Source organism: Lissotriton vulgaris, chromosome 2_1 (assembly GCF_964263255.1).
Source record: "Lissotriton vulgaris chromosome 2_1, aLisVul1.2, whole genome shotgun sequence".
Classification (NCBI taxonomy): Eukaryota; Metazoa; Chordata; class Amphibia; order Caudata; family Salamandridae; genus Lissotriton; species Lissotriton vulgaris.
The window spans coordinates 1,619,271,645-1,619,284,472 of NC_141687.1; the positions used below are offsets into that span (position 1 = coordinate 1,619,271,645).

The window sequence follows — 12,828 nt, forward strand, 5'->3', positions numbered from 1 at the left end:
GGGAGAGGAAACCCTTCAGTGTTTGAGGGGGGGGGTGGAAGAAAGGCTTTGGGACTCTTCCTAGTGGCAATAGGACATGGGAACAAAGAGTCTAACGGGCCCAACTGTTCATAAAAGAAAATGAAACCTAATAAACAATTCTTCAGCTGTGCAGCAATAAACATCATTGTCATATGCAAGGGGGATGAGGGGAGGAGTACCATAGGGACTGAGGACGTTCTCTGTGGTTCAGCTCATCTCTGTCCGAGGCTCTACTGTGCTACCATGCTAAGCATTTACTCAAACAAGTGCAAAGTGCGAAGTCTGTGCTGGAGGAAGCAGAGGTATTCTACTCAAGACATGTCGTCAATCCAGGGCTGCCAGAAGTGTGTGAATGTTTTAAGGGGAGTGAGTTTATGGGACAGTTGCCTCAGGGCTAGAGTGTGCCAGAGAGCGGATGTGAAGTCAGGTCGTTATGTGCACAATACGGGGTCTATGCTGTTTTGGGAGCCAGGCCAGGTCCTACAGTGTTCTACAGGCCACCACCTGGTCCATATGTAGCCAGTGCTTTTTGCTCTCTGACCAGCCCACTCAGATCTTGCTCAAATGGGCTGCCCAGTAGTAATTTAGAAGATGTGAGCAAGCTAGGCCCTGGCGGATCCTAGGGAGCATGACATTAGAGATGCACGGTTGTTTCCCTTTCCAAATAAAATATGGGCAATCTCTTTGCAAAGCTTGATGTCCTCTGCGGCCATGGGTATGGAGAACATCTGGAAGAGGTCAAGCAGTCTGCGTAGGATATTAATTTTTACAATGTTTTTGCGACCTAGCTAGTATAGCGTGCTCCCCAGGCTGATTACCTGCCAATGACTACACCGCACACTGAGCTTAGTATAACACGTCTTTATTCATTTGTGTGTAACTACCAACTCCACATTCTAAACCTGCATTCACTTCACAATGCTCTAACACTTAGTCTTAGTTCTACAAAGTCCATCAGGAGCCAAAATGGTTCCATCATTGCTAACTCAAATGACACTACAGCCATGAAACATGGAGGGACCTCCAGCGTCGAAGATTTTCCAGGATGGCTCTGCGATAGTGCTGGCAATTGGCCTGAGTCCATGTCTGTAGGTAGTTGGTGCTGGTAAGGCTAAGATATTGGATGGATGGAATGAGTCACCCAATGCAAGGGGGCTACTCCCTGGAGGCCCCGGAGCAATTGCTACAGGGAAGGTGACTCCGGCTCTTCCAGGGCAAGCAGTAGATCGTCCAAAGAGTAGGACTTTATGGTTGTGCCCTCTAAAGGGCCTCGGTCCTTGCCTGCCTTAGGTGGCTAGCCAGTGTGAGAAAATGGATTGGTATATACTGTCCACTAATTAAAATGGGCACCAGTCCACACGACCCTTATGATGTATGAGGTCAAAGATAACCTTTATTGAAAGCTATCCTAGTGGCAGCTATGTAGAGCAGCCTTCAGGCTTAATCTTGAAGGAATGTAAAGCAGCTTGTTTTACCAGAATATCACCTCCTAAATGAAAGGAGAACCACACAGTGTCTATATAAAAAAAATGCATTTATTAATATAGCACTCAACTAGTCTCTACTCGAGACTAGGGCACAAGGCACACAATACTGAATCAATAGAACATTCATAAATAGCACATTACACAGCGGGCTCTCTGGGGAGACTGAACCATATACCCAAAAAAAGGGTATAACGACGACGGCCTAACTAGACACAGTGACTAGAGCACGTAGAAACGCTGGGACCCCAAGAAACCACCCAGAGGTGTGACACAGGGAGCCCATTGAGGAGGGGTGCAGTGAGGAAACAGACGCGTGCTCCGTACAACTCTATGGGAAAGTCAAGGTTGGAAATTTAGAAGTTAAGGATACTTCTAAGAGGACTTCGAGCAAACCCTTTGGAGCATAGGAGGTTCTAAGGCCAACCCACCAGTGAGTACAGAGGTACCCGTGTTATCTATCCCAGAGGAGCCGGGTGCATAGGTGTCAAGTGGTGTCGGAAACCTTTGTCGTTTTCAATGGAGAGCTGCAAAGAAGTACTGCTGCCAGGAAGGCAAAGAGAGTCCGGTGGAATCCAAGCCTGGATTCAAGGTGAGGGGAACCTGAAAGCAGAGGGTTCAGAGTCTGGGTCACTTTTGGTGACCAGGGGCTCGGTAGTCGAATGCCCACCGATGTCTGGTGCTTCAGGTGATAAGAAGGGTTGTTTGACTCTGCAGCAACGGGGACCAGGAGACGTCTAGGACGTCCAGAATCCGGAGGTGAGCTGTCTCACGAAGCGTGTCGAGAGCTGAGGGCTCGATGTCCGGCTGGAGCACCAACAAACCTTGGCAAATGCAACCCACACAGTCAACGGAAACAGGTTACGGTGTGGACCAGCAAGGTCCAGGGGACTCTCCAAGCACTTCTTGTTTTGTCTAACAGAACTCAGTTCAATGACCATCTACGCAGGCAATGGGCCTTTTGTTAAAAGAGCAGCATAATCTCTCGAGCCTCGTCTGCTTCTGCACGGATACACCAGTCTAATGTGTGAACCGGCTTAGATAATCCGCAAAAGCACAGCATCTATCTATGGGGCTCCACTCGTGGCCAGTGCCGCTTTGCATGCACCGTCTGATCGTGACCTTTGTCGAGGATTGTTGGCACTGAGCTGCCCTGCTGCCCCACAGATGCTTAGTGTTCGGCTGGACCCATTAAGCCGTGCAGTGACGGTTGGGATTGTAGATACTTTAATGTTGAGCAAGTTGAGTGCGGTTCCATAACCCTGCAGCCACAATGTATCCATCATGTCTATTTACATGCCCCCTCTGGGCGATCACCATTGGATACTGCTTGGCTAAAGTGCGCAGTGGTGAACTTTAGCCCGGAATTCTCTGCTGGCGGTTTTATGGCTTTCACTTGTTGATATGACTTCTTTTGTGGAGTCTCTGGCTGATTGTGTTTGTTATTTAGTTGCTAACAGCGCCATAATGTGCTCTTGATGGATAGCCCGGCCATTGGAGCTGGCTGCTGCAGATCACGTGCGGCCTGGTGCGAGGAGCATGATCTATACCTTCAGTGATTGGTAACGAGATGGAATGGCGCAGCAGAGGTGTGCTGCGTGATCTGTGCACATGAAGCAAAGTGCCCAGTGCAGCCCATGGCACAGCGCACTGTCTCCTTGTGCATGAGCAGCGCATTAAAGTAATCTGTGCATGCGCAATGCAGAAGAGTCACCACGGCGTCCTTTCTGCATATGCAGCGTGACACAAGACTTTGTTCACGTGCAACGCTGTAGAGCGAGCCGCGCCCTCCATGAATGAGGCACACTGAAACCATACTTTCCTTTGTACATGTGCAGCACAGCAAATTCACACTTTTCTCTGTACACGTGCAGCGCAGCAGGGACTCATTCATCCTCTGTGCACGCGCCCTTTGCATGCCCCGTCCACTGTGCATGCAAAGGGCAGGAGAGCCAATCCTCTATGTAGTCCATGTCCACCCGCATAGAAGCCCAGCTTGGGTATCCTGCGCTAGACCAGCACTCCAGGAAGCGCCAGCCTGGAGCTGTCCTCTGAAAGAGGGCCCTTCAGGGCTCTTGCACTGTCCTTCTGTATGGAGTCGATCTGTCACCATGCACCAGGGGAGGACTTAGGTGAGCGCCAACCTGGAGATGTCCTCCACATGGCACTCAATGGCCGGCGCACTCCTCACAGCGCCAGCCTGGAGTTGGCCTCCACACAGGGCACTCTATGGCTGGCGACTCTCCAGCACTAGGGAGGGCTCCTAAGCGCCATCCTGCAAATAGACACTTCCAGGCTGAGCTCGGTCCTCACACTTAACTCAGCTCTGTCCCCATGCACCAGGAGCGCAAGTCTGGAGTTATACTTCTGGGCCGGTCCACTCACTGCATTAGGGAAGGATTCCCAAGAACGTTTGACTGGAAAACTTCCTCTGGGCCTGCGCAGTGCTCTGGCCCGTAGTCTCAGAGCCCAGCTCTTGCTCTCTGGACCAAGGGCTTCTAAAAACACGAGAACTGAGACATCCCCTGTGAGAGGTCATATGCATGGTATCCCCCAGCACAGATTTCTCTCCAGCAAGGAAAGAGTTTTGAGACCTGTATCAGCGGAGTCTGGAAGAATGCACACATTACAGATGCTCTGAGTCGAGCTGTGCCTCCTTGCACCAGGGCACCGTGGATTTCCTCTGTGACATGCCCTGGCCTCCAGAGACGGTCACGGAATGGACGCTTGGGAAACACTGGGGGCGCTAGCAGAATGTGCCACTGTGCAGATCAACGGAGATCTGCAGCGACGAGCAGCACATTAAAAAACTCCAACATGTGGAATGAAATGTAAATATATATTTCTAGAAGTGTGAAAGTGTAATACAGGCTTCAGCAATAACGTAACGAAGTGGGCTGCAAATAGAGCAAGTTTCAATCAGGAGGCGGGTGAGCGGTTGGTAGGACTAAATGGAAATTGAATGGGTGGATGGCAGTGCTGCCGCCAGTGGAGCGCACATCACAGAGAGCAGTCTTGCCGGCAGTGGGCATGCATCCCAGAGCAGTCATTGAACTGAAATCAAACGCGGTCGCGTAAGTGAAAGCGACCGTGCTGAGTTAATGAGTAACATGATCAGGAATGCAGCTGGCACCAGACATGCTGCTGCTCGCTCCCGAGACCCAAAGGCCATGGGAGTGAACGTTTAGAGAAAAGGCGGGACATGCACCCTCCTTTGGCCATGTACGTGCTTTTATTTTTGAAAGCCACACACCAAGACCAATAGACTGTGACAATCACACGCATGAGCTTTAAGAAAGTCTGGAGTGTTTCCAAGAGGCCCTCTCCTAGAGCAGCACATGTGCACTGCGCTGGGCTCGACATAACAATCCTTGAACGTGATTAACCCAAACAACTTGAAAGCATGGCTGTGCGCGCATATCAAGCTCAAGCCAGGCAGAGTCAGAATTCAGGATGACAGGAGGCCATGTCAAAGCCAATAGTAAGAACTCAATAATACTACAAATATACAACACAGTGCACATTTGTGCACCACTGCCTATAGCATCACATACTTCATCTTTCAATGTACAACACAGTGCACATTTGTGCACCACTGCTCATAACACTACACTTCAAGACCAAAATGTACATTCCACACCTCACTCTCTCTCATGCTTTCAAATGCACATCCCACACGTTCTTTTCTTGGCAAGGCTGTTCTACTCCCTGACAGCTCCCCCTGAAAGTCTGCAAGATTGCAAGAAAGAAACTTTTAAGAGAAACGGGCATAAGCAGGACGTTGTACTTTCAGGCTAGGGTAAAATAGCCCCCCAAAGTCAATTAAAATAATGGTAGTCAAAGGTCCTCACAGTGCCAGACCACAAGAGTGCCTCTAGCACCACAGCACCAGAAGGGACTTTTCTGCTCTGTTGAACCAGTGCGCACGTAGTTTGTCCAGCAGCAGAGGCAACTGGCATTTGTAATGCACCAAGGTGTACTGCTAGTCTGTACATTCCAAGGAATGGATCTCCTCTGTGACGTTCACTTCCAAGAAGCATTTCTTCAGCTCTAGCTATAGAAATGGAGATGACACCTCTTACAGTTTGTTTTCTTAAAGCTGTCTCAAAGCATATTTGGGGGACGGGGAGGGGGAGGCAGGGAGAACGGTGTCTGGTAGTAAGTTAAGTGCAAAGTATTCGGATATTGCCTCGTTAATAGATGACTTATCTACTGGGTCGCGGAGGAGTTGGGGAGGGGGGTGGGCGAGTGGAGGCATCAGCAGGGGGAGGTTGTAAGGGCGCATGTGGAGAGAGTCCATTTGTTATGGCCATGTAAGTTCAATGTCAGTGTGGTCCAAGAAGGAGATGTCAGATACCCGGGCAGAGTCTTAACCTCGCATGTGAGTGTGTAAGAAATATGCAGTCGATACGGGAGTAGGAAAGGTGCATGAAAGAGTAAGAGTAGTCTCTCGCATATGGATGTAGGCGACGCCATGCGTCTACCAACCCAGCATCAATAGCTCCCTCCTCAGTAGCTCAGACATAACTCCCATACCCTGGAAATGTCCCATATTCCTATCAAGCTCATGGTCGGAGACTAGGTTTAAATTTCCCCCCACTGTAAGATCCCTCTTAGCAGTGCCTAATTGGTCTTTTAGCACTTTATGAAAAAAAACACGTCAGGCTCTTGGTTGGGGGCGTATAGGTTAAGGAAGATTGGAATGGTCCACCCCCCTTTCAACTGTCAAGGGCAGAAACCATGTGCTGGGGTCAGTAGACACTTTTAACAGGTTAAAATAGCAGCCCTTTTTAAATAGATTAGCAACACTTAGTATTTTAGATTGTGTATTCACAGTGTTGACAAGGATATGAGTGGTGGGCCAAGCAGTGGCAGCCTTCCATAAGCAGATGCGTGTACTGCAGAAAGATGGTATCTGAATCTTGCCTATGCTTACTGGGGGAGTTGATCCCTCATACATTTAGGGACAAGAGCTTAATGTTGGTCAGGGTCCCCGTGGTCTACAAGGAACGGGTACTGCAGCGAGATAGCTCGGGTCAGAACGGGTAATGGCGATACAGGTATGGGGCCTATGCTTCCTCCTCCAGTCCCCAGTTCCAATGAAGCTCACAGCCAGGAGAATGATCAGGAATGGTCCAAACCTAAATAAGGCGAAGGGCCCTACAGGGCCAACGCAGTGAATCTCTCCATCAGTGGACAGATGGGTTGACCTACCACCCCCTACAGAGATGCACCCTCGACCACGTATGGGTGGGGGTGGCAGGGAGTTTTGCATATGGCCATGTCTGAACTGGGGTGGCAGAGTGGGCTAAAGAATGGCGGTGATGGATTAAACCCAGATCTGTTGACTGGGTGTGAATATTTTATTGGCTCAGATGCTCCGTCCATCACCACCCCCTTTTGTACTGCTTTGTTCGCCATAAGTTGGCAGGGTATGCTCAGACGTGAGTCCCTTGCTCATTTTGCCACTGGATTCAAGCAAGCCGGGCTGAAGACGGCTGAAATGCCAGAATCTGGTCCTCGGAAGCTTGTTTCCGGTCCAGGGAAGGCATGGCTTGGCAGTTCGGGCTGGACTGTTCCCATGAAGCACAGGGTCAGACTGATTTGCATATGCCATGTCTGAACTGGGATGGCAGAGTGGGCTAAAGAACGGTGATGGATTAAACCCAGATCTGTTGACTGGGTGTGAGTGTTTGATTGGTTCAGATGCTCCGTCCAGCACCACCCCCTTTTGTACCGCTTTTTGAGTAGACCAGGACAGCAGTGCTAGGGCAGAAACCTGTGAAGGAATAGAATAAGAAAAAGCAAAAAATCTGGCCCCATGTCTGTGGGCCCTGCTGGGGAGTAATTAAGTTTGCGGTAAAAAAGGGGGTGGTGATGGACGGAGCATCAGAATCAATCGAACACTCACACCCAGTCAAGCCGGGCTGAAGACGGCTGGAATGCCAGAAACCGGTCCTCGGAAGCTTGTTTCCGGTTCAGGGAAGACATGGCTTGGCAGTTCGGGCTGGACTGTTCCCCTGAGGCACAGGGTGAGACTGATTTGCATATAGCCATGTCTGAACTGGGGTGGCAGAGTGGGCTAAAGAACGGTGATGGATTAAACCCAGATCTTTTGACTAGGTGTGAGTGTTTTATTGATTCAGATGCTCCGTCCATCACCACCCCCTTTTGTACCGAGTAATTAAGTTTGACCCGATGTACTCCAATATTGCTGTATCGTCTGGTGCAAGTGGTGCTCAGTGCTGATCAGGTTGTATCTGCGGAGGGCTGTGAGAATTCCTGTTTCATGTTGAGCAAGCGCGATATAATATCTTCCTTAGTTGCATGAAGGACTTTAGCTTTGGAGTTGTAGTCGGGACCATGGCCCAAACCATTTGCCAGATAGAGCACCATCAAATGGCTCTCTCAGGCTGAGGTTGGGGGAGGATGAGGAATCCCAGGTGGGTGACACCTTAGGCAGGCACAGCATACTTTTGACCTCCCCCAGAGACCTCACCAATGTTTGTTTTCCATTCCATTGGAAGTGTAGCCAAAGGGGATGAGGCCATTGGTATTTGACACCCTGGTCATTCAGCTTCTTTGTGATAGGCTTGAAATCTTACCTTTTAAGCGTCAGTGAGGAGTGGTCCTGAGAGAGTTGCACCATGTGACTTCAGAAGACAATATCCACCCCGCCCCTCAACCTTGCTGCCAACAAAACTGCTTCCTTGTCCTGGAAGAAAGGGACTCTGGTTAGATTGTCAGTGGTGGCTTTGGGGCAGCCAGCCTCAACTGTAATGTGGTGCGCCCTATTGAGGATTAGAGGTTAGTCCTCTGGTCCTCCCCGATGGCCTGCAGCATGTCTTTGCAGCATGTCATGATGACCTCCCATTCTGCACCCTGATTGGCAACCATGCGTGACCTTATTTGACTTAACCACCCCCATCCTCCACAGTATTTAAAATCAGTCCCTCGTTCAAATGACCCGCTGGCTCCCAGGCCTCCAGCGTTTCACTTGAAGTGTGCCTAAGGCATACTCTCTAATCTTTAGCTATGTTTTAGTACTAGCCACTAGTGATGTAATCACATAGCAGATGTACACAGCTAGTAACACCTTTCTTTATAATGCACATCTAATCTTTGTTCTTTTTATTCAGGTGACACCCATCTAAACACTCTTATGGCAGAGTGGGGGCCGCCTTGCCTATACAACAACATCCCAGTAAATGAAACCCATTCCAAACCAAATAATGTTTATTTATACATGAGAAGCAGCTTGAGCCCTAGTCTTCTAGGTGGATTCAACAATGTTCGCCTCTTAAACCTCTGGCCACTACAGACACTGTATGCTTTTTTCAAGTTATTCTTATGTGCTTTCCGCTAGTTTATGCAACTTAGTCTTCCTCGAGCTCGCTGCAGCACCTACCTATACGTTGGTATCAATCCATTCCTCATTTAAATTCCATTGCAGTGTCCTGTTCTTCCAGGCACCTTCTACATCTAGAGGGTTCTTTTTGTCCTGCTTTCTTGTTGCATTTTATATATTTATTTGTATTTAAAAAGTTTTATATAGCGCTGGTTAGACCCGGAGGTATTAGGGCGCTTTACATAAGGTTCCACAGAAATTATAAAATTACTTCAGTCACACGTTACATCAGTTACTAGAAAAGCATTTCAAGAGTGTAGAAGGCAAAATAAATGCAGTTTAGAAGGGTGGGGTAAATGGGTAGGAGTTGGATAGAATGGAGACATAGGAGGGTCTGCCTAAAGTCCGGTTGGGTAGGTGACGACCGAGGGGGAAGTCCACAGTCCATATCCTCTTTAGTCGTCAGGTAGCTCCACCGGGCATCAGCCAAACCGCTAGCATCAGCCAAACAGCTAGGCCTCAACGGGAAAACAAATAAAGAGCAAAAGCAGCGGCGGGGAAGAAACGAGACATGTCAGAAGTCCGTCTGGGTAGGTGACGGTCATGGTGGTGTGCCGGAGCTAATCTCCCCTATAGTTGTCGGTGCAGCTTTACCGGGAATTGGCCATGTATGTGTTATATGGTCCCTGGTTTCCAAATCCCCAGCTTTGGCGTCCAGAAGCACTTTTTAGGCACTCGCCTGGCACCATTTTAGTACTACTTTTTTCACCACAGGTTTGGTTGGTAGGGGACGAAGTGAGCGATCCCCTTCATATTTCCGCTCCCTCCCACCAAAGAAAATACCCTTTTGATGTACTTTTAATACCGCATCTGTTATTGGTTGTGTAGAGCTCATGAAAATTTAATTTAAATAACTGGGGCAGCAAGCTAAAGCTTCTAAATCAGGCTTGTCATTGGAATAAATACTTCAAATAAAATGTTTTAGGAAGTGTATTTAAATATTTTGAACTACTGTTTTTTTTCCTTTCACAGGTGAAAAAGGCCAAGATGCAGGAACTGGAAGAACCAATTCTGAGGTGCGTCTTTTTTTAATTTTTTTTTACTACTCTCCTTCATGTGGATTATGCTGGTGTATGTTTTCATAAATCACTTGAATATTAGCATGTTTTCTTTAACACGGGCGAACAGCATTTAATCAATATTAATGCATTCAGTCCTCCTTTTCTGCAAAATGCTTTCTAAAGACCATATTTACTAGTAAAGTATCTACAGCATTGGATGTCGCCACCAAAATGTTCCCCATTTTTAAACGCCTAGATTCAGCCTAGACCTATATAGGGGCCAAGTAAATACTTGACTGAAGATTCATGTGCTCACTGAGATTTTTTAAAGAGATATTTGTACGTATAGCTATTTTGATAATGGATGTTTTCGCAATCTGTTTATTCAAGCTCTTTTCACTTCACATCATTTGTATGCCACCTGCATCATGGATGTTTAGGAAAAGATTACATTTTCCCAGCATGATTCTGAACATTTCTCTGCTTTGAGATTTTTGATTTTTCAATAGGTTTAGCCTCCCGTACCTTGGAGGGCCATGGAGGAGACATTTCCCTTCTTTTTTTGGAAAGAAGCATTTTTTCTCCTTCACCAATTTGGTTATCTCTACGTTTGTTTTTCACCCTGATTGGGTTAGGAACGTTTCTTTTCAAATTCCTACTTGTACGAAAAAGACATGCCGCTGTTGGTCTGTATTTTTGCAACAAAGGTTGTGCTGTTATAGGGGGCACTAGAGGGCGCGCACACGGAATGGCTGCATAGCTAAGTGGCTCCCGTTCCTTGGAACATAATCCTCTAATTATCCTTCACTTCTGGTGAGCAAAATCCCATCAAAACGACATAATCTATACAGAGAGAAGCCCTCTGCGATCGACCCGATCCTCGGACCGCTGGTGGCACCTGAAACCGTAAAATCAGCCTTCCAAAGTTTGCCGGCGGCGTCCTCGGAGCTAGCGAGGTGAGGAGGTCGGTCGCTGATAGGCACGCAATGCCGGTGCTTGCCACGAGGCGGCAGGCCCTACTTGCGTGCTTGGATGCGGCGCCCGAGATGAGCCTGGCGCCTGACCCTGATATCAGCTCTGGCCGCAGATATCGCCGTGCACTGCCTGCTGTCCACGCTGGCTTGCCCTTCTCTACGGCCCAGCGCTGAGTGGTGACGGAGGGACCGGCCGAGGAATCAACTGCTGATCCCCGTGCGGTCCGCGCTGTGGAGCGGCCCTCGGGCAGGGCGCCGGCACCGCTGCCCCGACCCCCGGTGCCATCGTGGGGGTATCGGACACCTGCTATGGGTAGCGGCGTTGTCGCCTCAGCTAAGCGAAACGAGGTGAGACGTGCTTCGCGCTGTTGGCGGCCGTGGCTTGGCGCCTTGCCGGGAGACGGCGGAAAAGGGAGGACGCTGCGCCTGGGGCCCTGCTACAAACCATATTGCCATATAAGCGAGCCTGCATTCATTGTGGCCCTAACGCTATATCGGGACCTGTTGACATTTGGCAGATTGCAGGACGGAGGAGATTACGATCGGCATTGCTCCACCCTGATGCCGCTGCCATCACTTTACTATTGGGGCTGATACTGCGCTATCTACATCCCTGCGCCATTGAGGACACTGAGCCTACCATAGAGTAACTTGCTGCTGCTGGCATGATTGGGATGCTGTAGTGGGAGGGGGGATGAGTTGGTTTGGGGTGGGAAGTTCTAAACATGGAGTGGACAGACGAGCTACAGAGTGTCATGGTAGACCTTATCGTCTGAGCGAGACAGATGTTACTGCATTCATGGTAGCGGAATTTGGTAGATTGATGTCTCGTGAATTATGGCGGACTTAAGAACTGATGCACAATTGAACTGTATGTCATGGAATATTAGAGGGCTTAACAACGCTAAAAAATGTCGGAATGTGATTGCTTATTTAAACCGACACCATGTCCATGTCGCCATGTTACAGGAAACTCACTTATCACCGCAGGCACGTGCCACCTTTGCTAGTAAATGGGCTGGAGTCCGAATCTTCTCCTCTTACTCTACCTATGCGAGGGGAGTTACTATCCTCAGACACACTGTGCCGTTCCAAAAGTGCGGTGAATTGATAGACAAAGAGGGACGCTTTGCCTTGTTGTGGGGGGGCGGTTGGGCCGTGACACTTTTACCTTAGTTAATTGTTATGCTCCTAACATTGATATGCCCCACTTTTTTCACTACACTCTGGGGCAAAATTGTGGATGTAGGGTCCCGACACATTATATGGGGGGGGGGGAGACTTTAACTTGGCATTGATGCCACAACTGGATAAAGCAGATGGAGTGATACACTACAAGCCCAGATCCAGAGAGGCACTGGAGGGCGTGATCACAGAAGGCGGATTGGTAGACATATGGAGATATCTACATTCTTCCCAGAGGGAGGGCACACACTTCACTTCGCAGACAGGCACATGGGCGCGACTGGATTATTTCCTTACTACCAGGGAGATCTTTGCGTGGGTGGTGTGGGTGACACACTTACCGAGAACATATTCTGACCACTGCCCGTCCTGTTGCACACACGAATACCCGGATGGGATAACCCTAGGCCACTATGGAGGTTACAGCCGACAGCCCTGTTGGACAATATGTTCCGCACTGAACTCGGGGAGGAAATTGCTGCCTTCTTTCCCAGGAAAAAGGGATCTGTTGATTCGGTCGAACACATTTGGGAGGCATTCAAAGTAACGATCAGGGGGTATTGTATATCCAAAAGTTTTGGGGTTCTACGTGATATTCAAAACACTATCCACACACTAGATGAAGAACTGAAGGATTTAGAGATTCGGATGGTAGAGGACGACAGTGCTGACATCCATGCTGAGTTCAGCGACAAGTTGTCAAAATATGAGGAAGAAGCTAACAGGGAAGCAAAATTCAGGAGGAAACACTGGCA

At 48.9% G+C, this 12,828-nt stretch overlaps 1 protein-coding gene across 12 annotated transcripts in view; it reads left to right on the forward strand.

Annotated features, from left to right (window-relative positions):
• Positions 1 to 12,828, forward strand: part of EYA3 (EYA transcriptional coactivator and phosphatase 3) — a 1,455,294-nt gene that overhangs the window by 449,248 nt on the left and 993,218 nt on the right. For all 12 annotated transcript variants that reach the window (XM_086957503.1, XM_086957498.1, XM_086957496.1 and 9 more), the window contains one exon: positions 9,886 to 9,929. In XM_086957503.1, the coding sequence (XP_086813629.1) occupies positions 9,886 to 9,929 (44 nt within the window). The remainder of the gene's footprint in view (positions 1 to 9,885; positions 9,930 to 12,828) is intronic.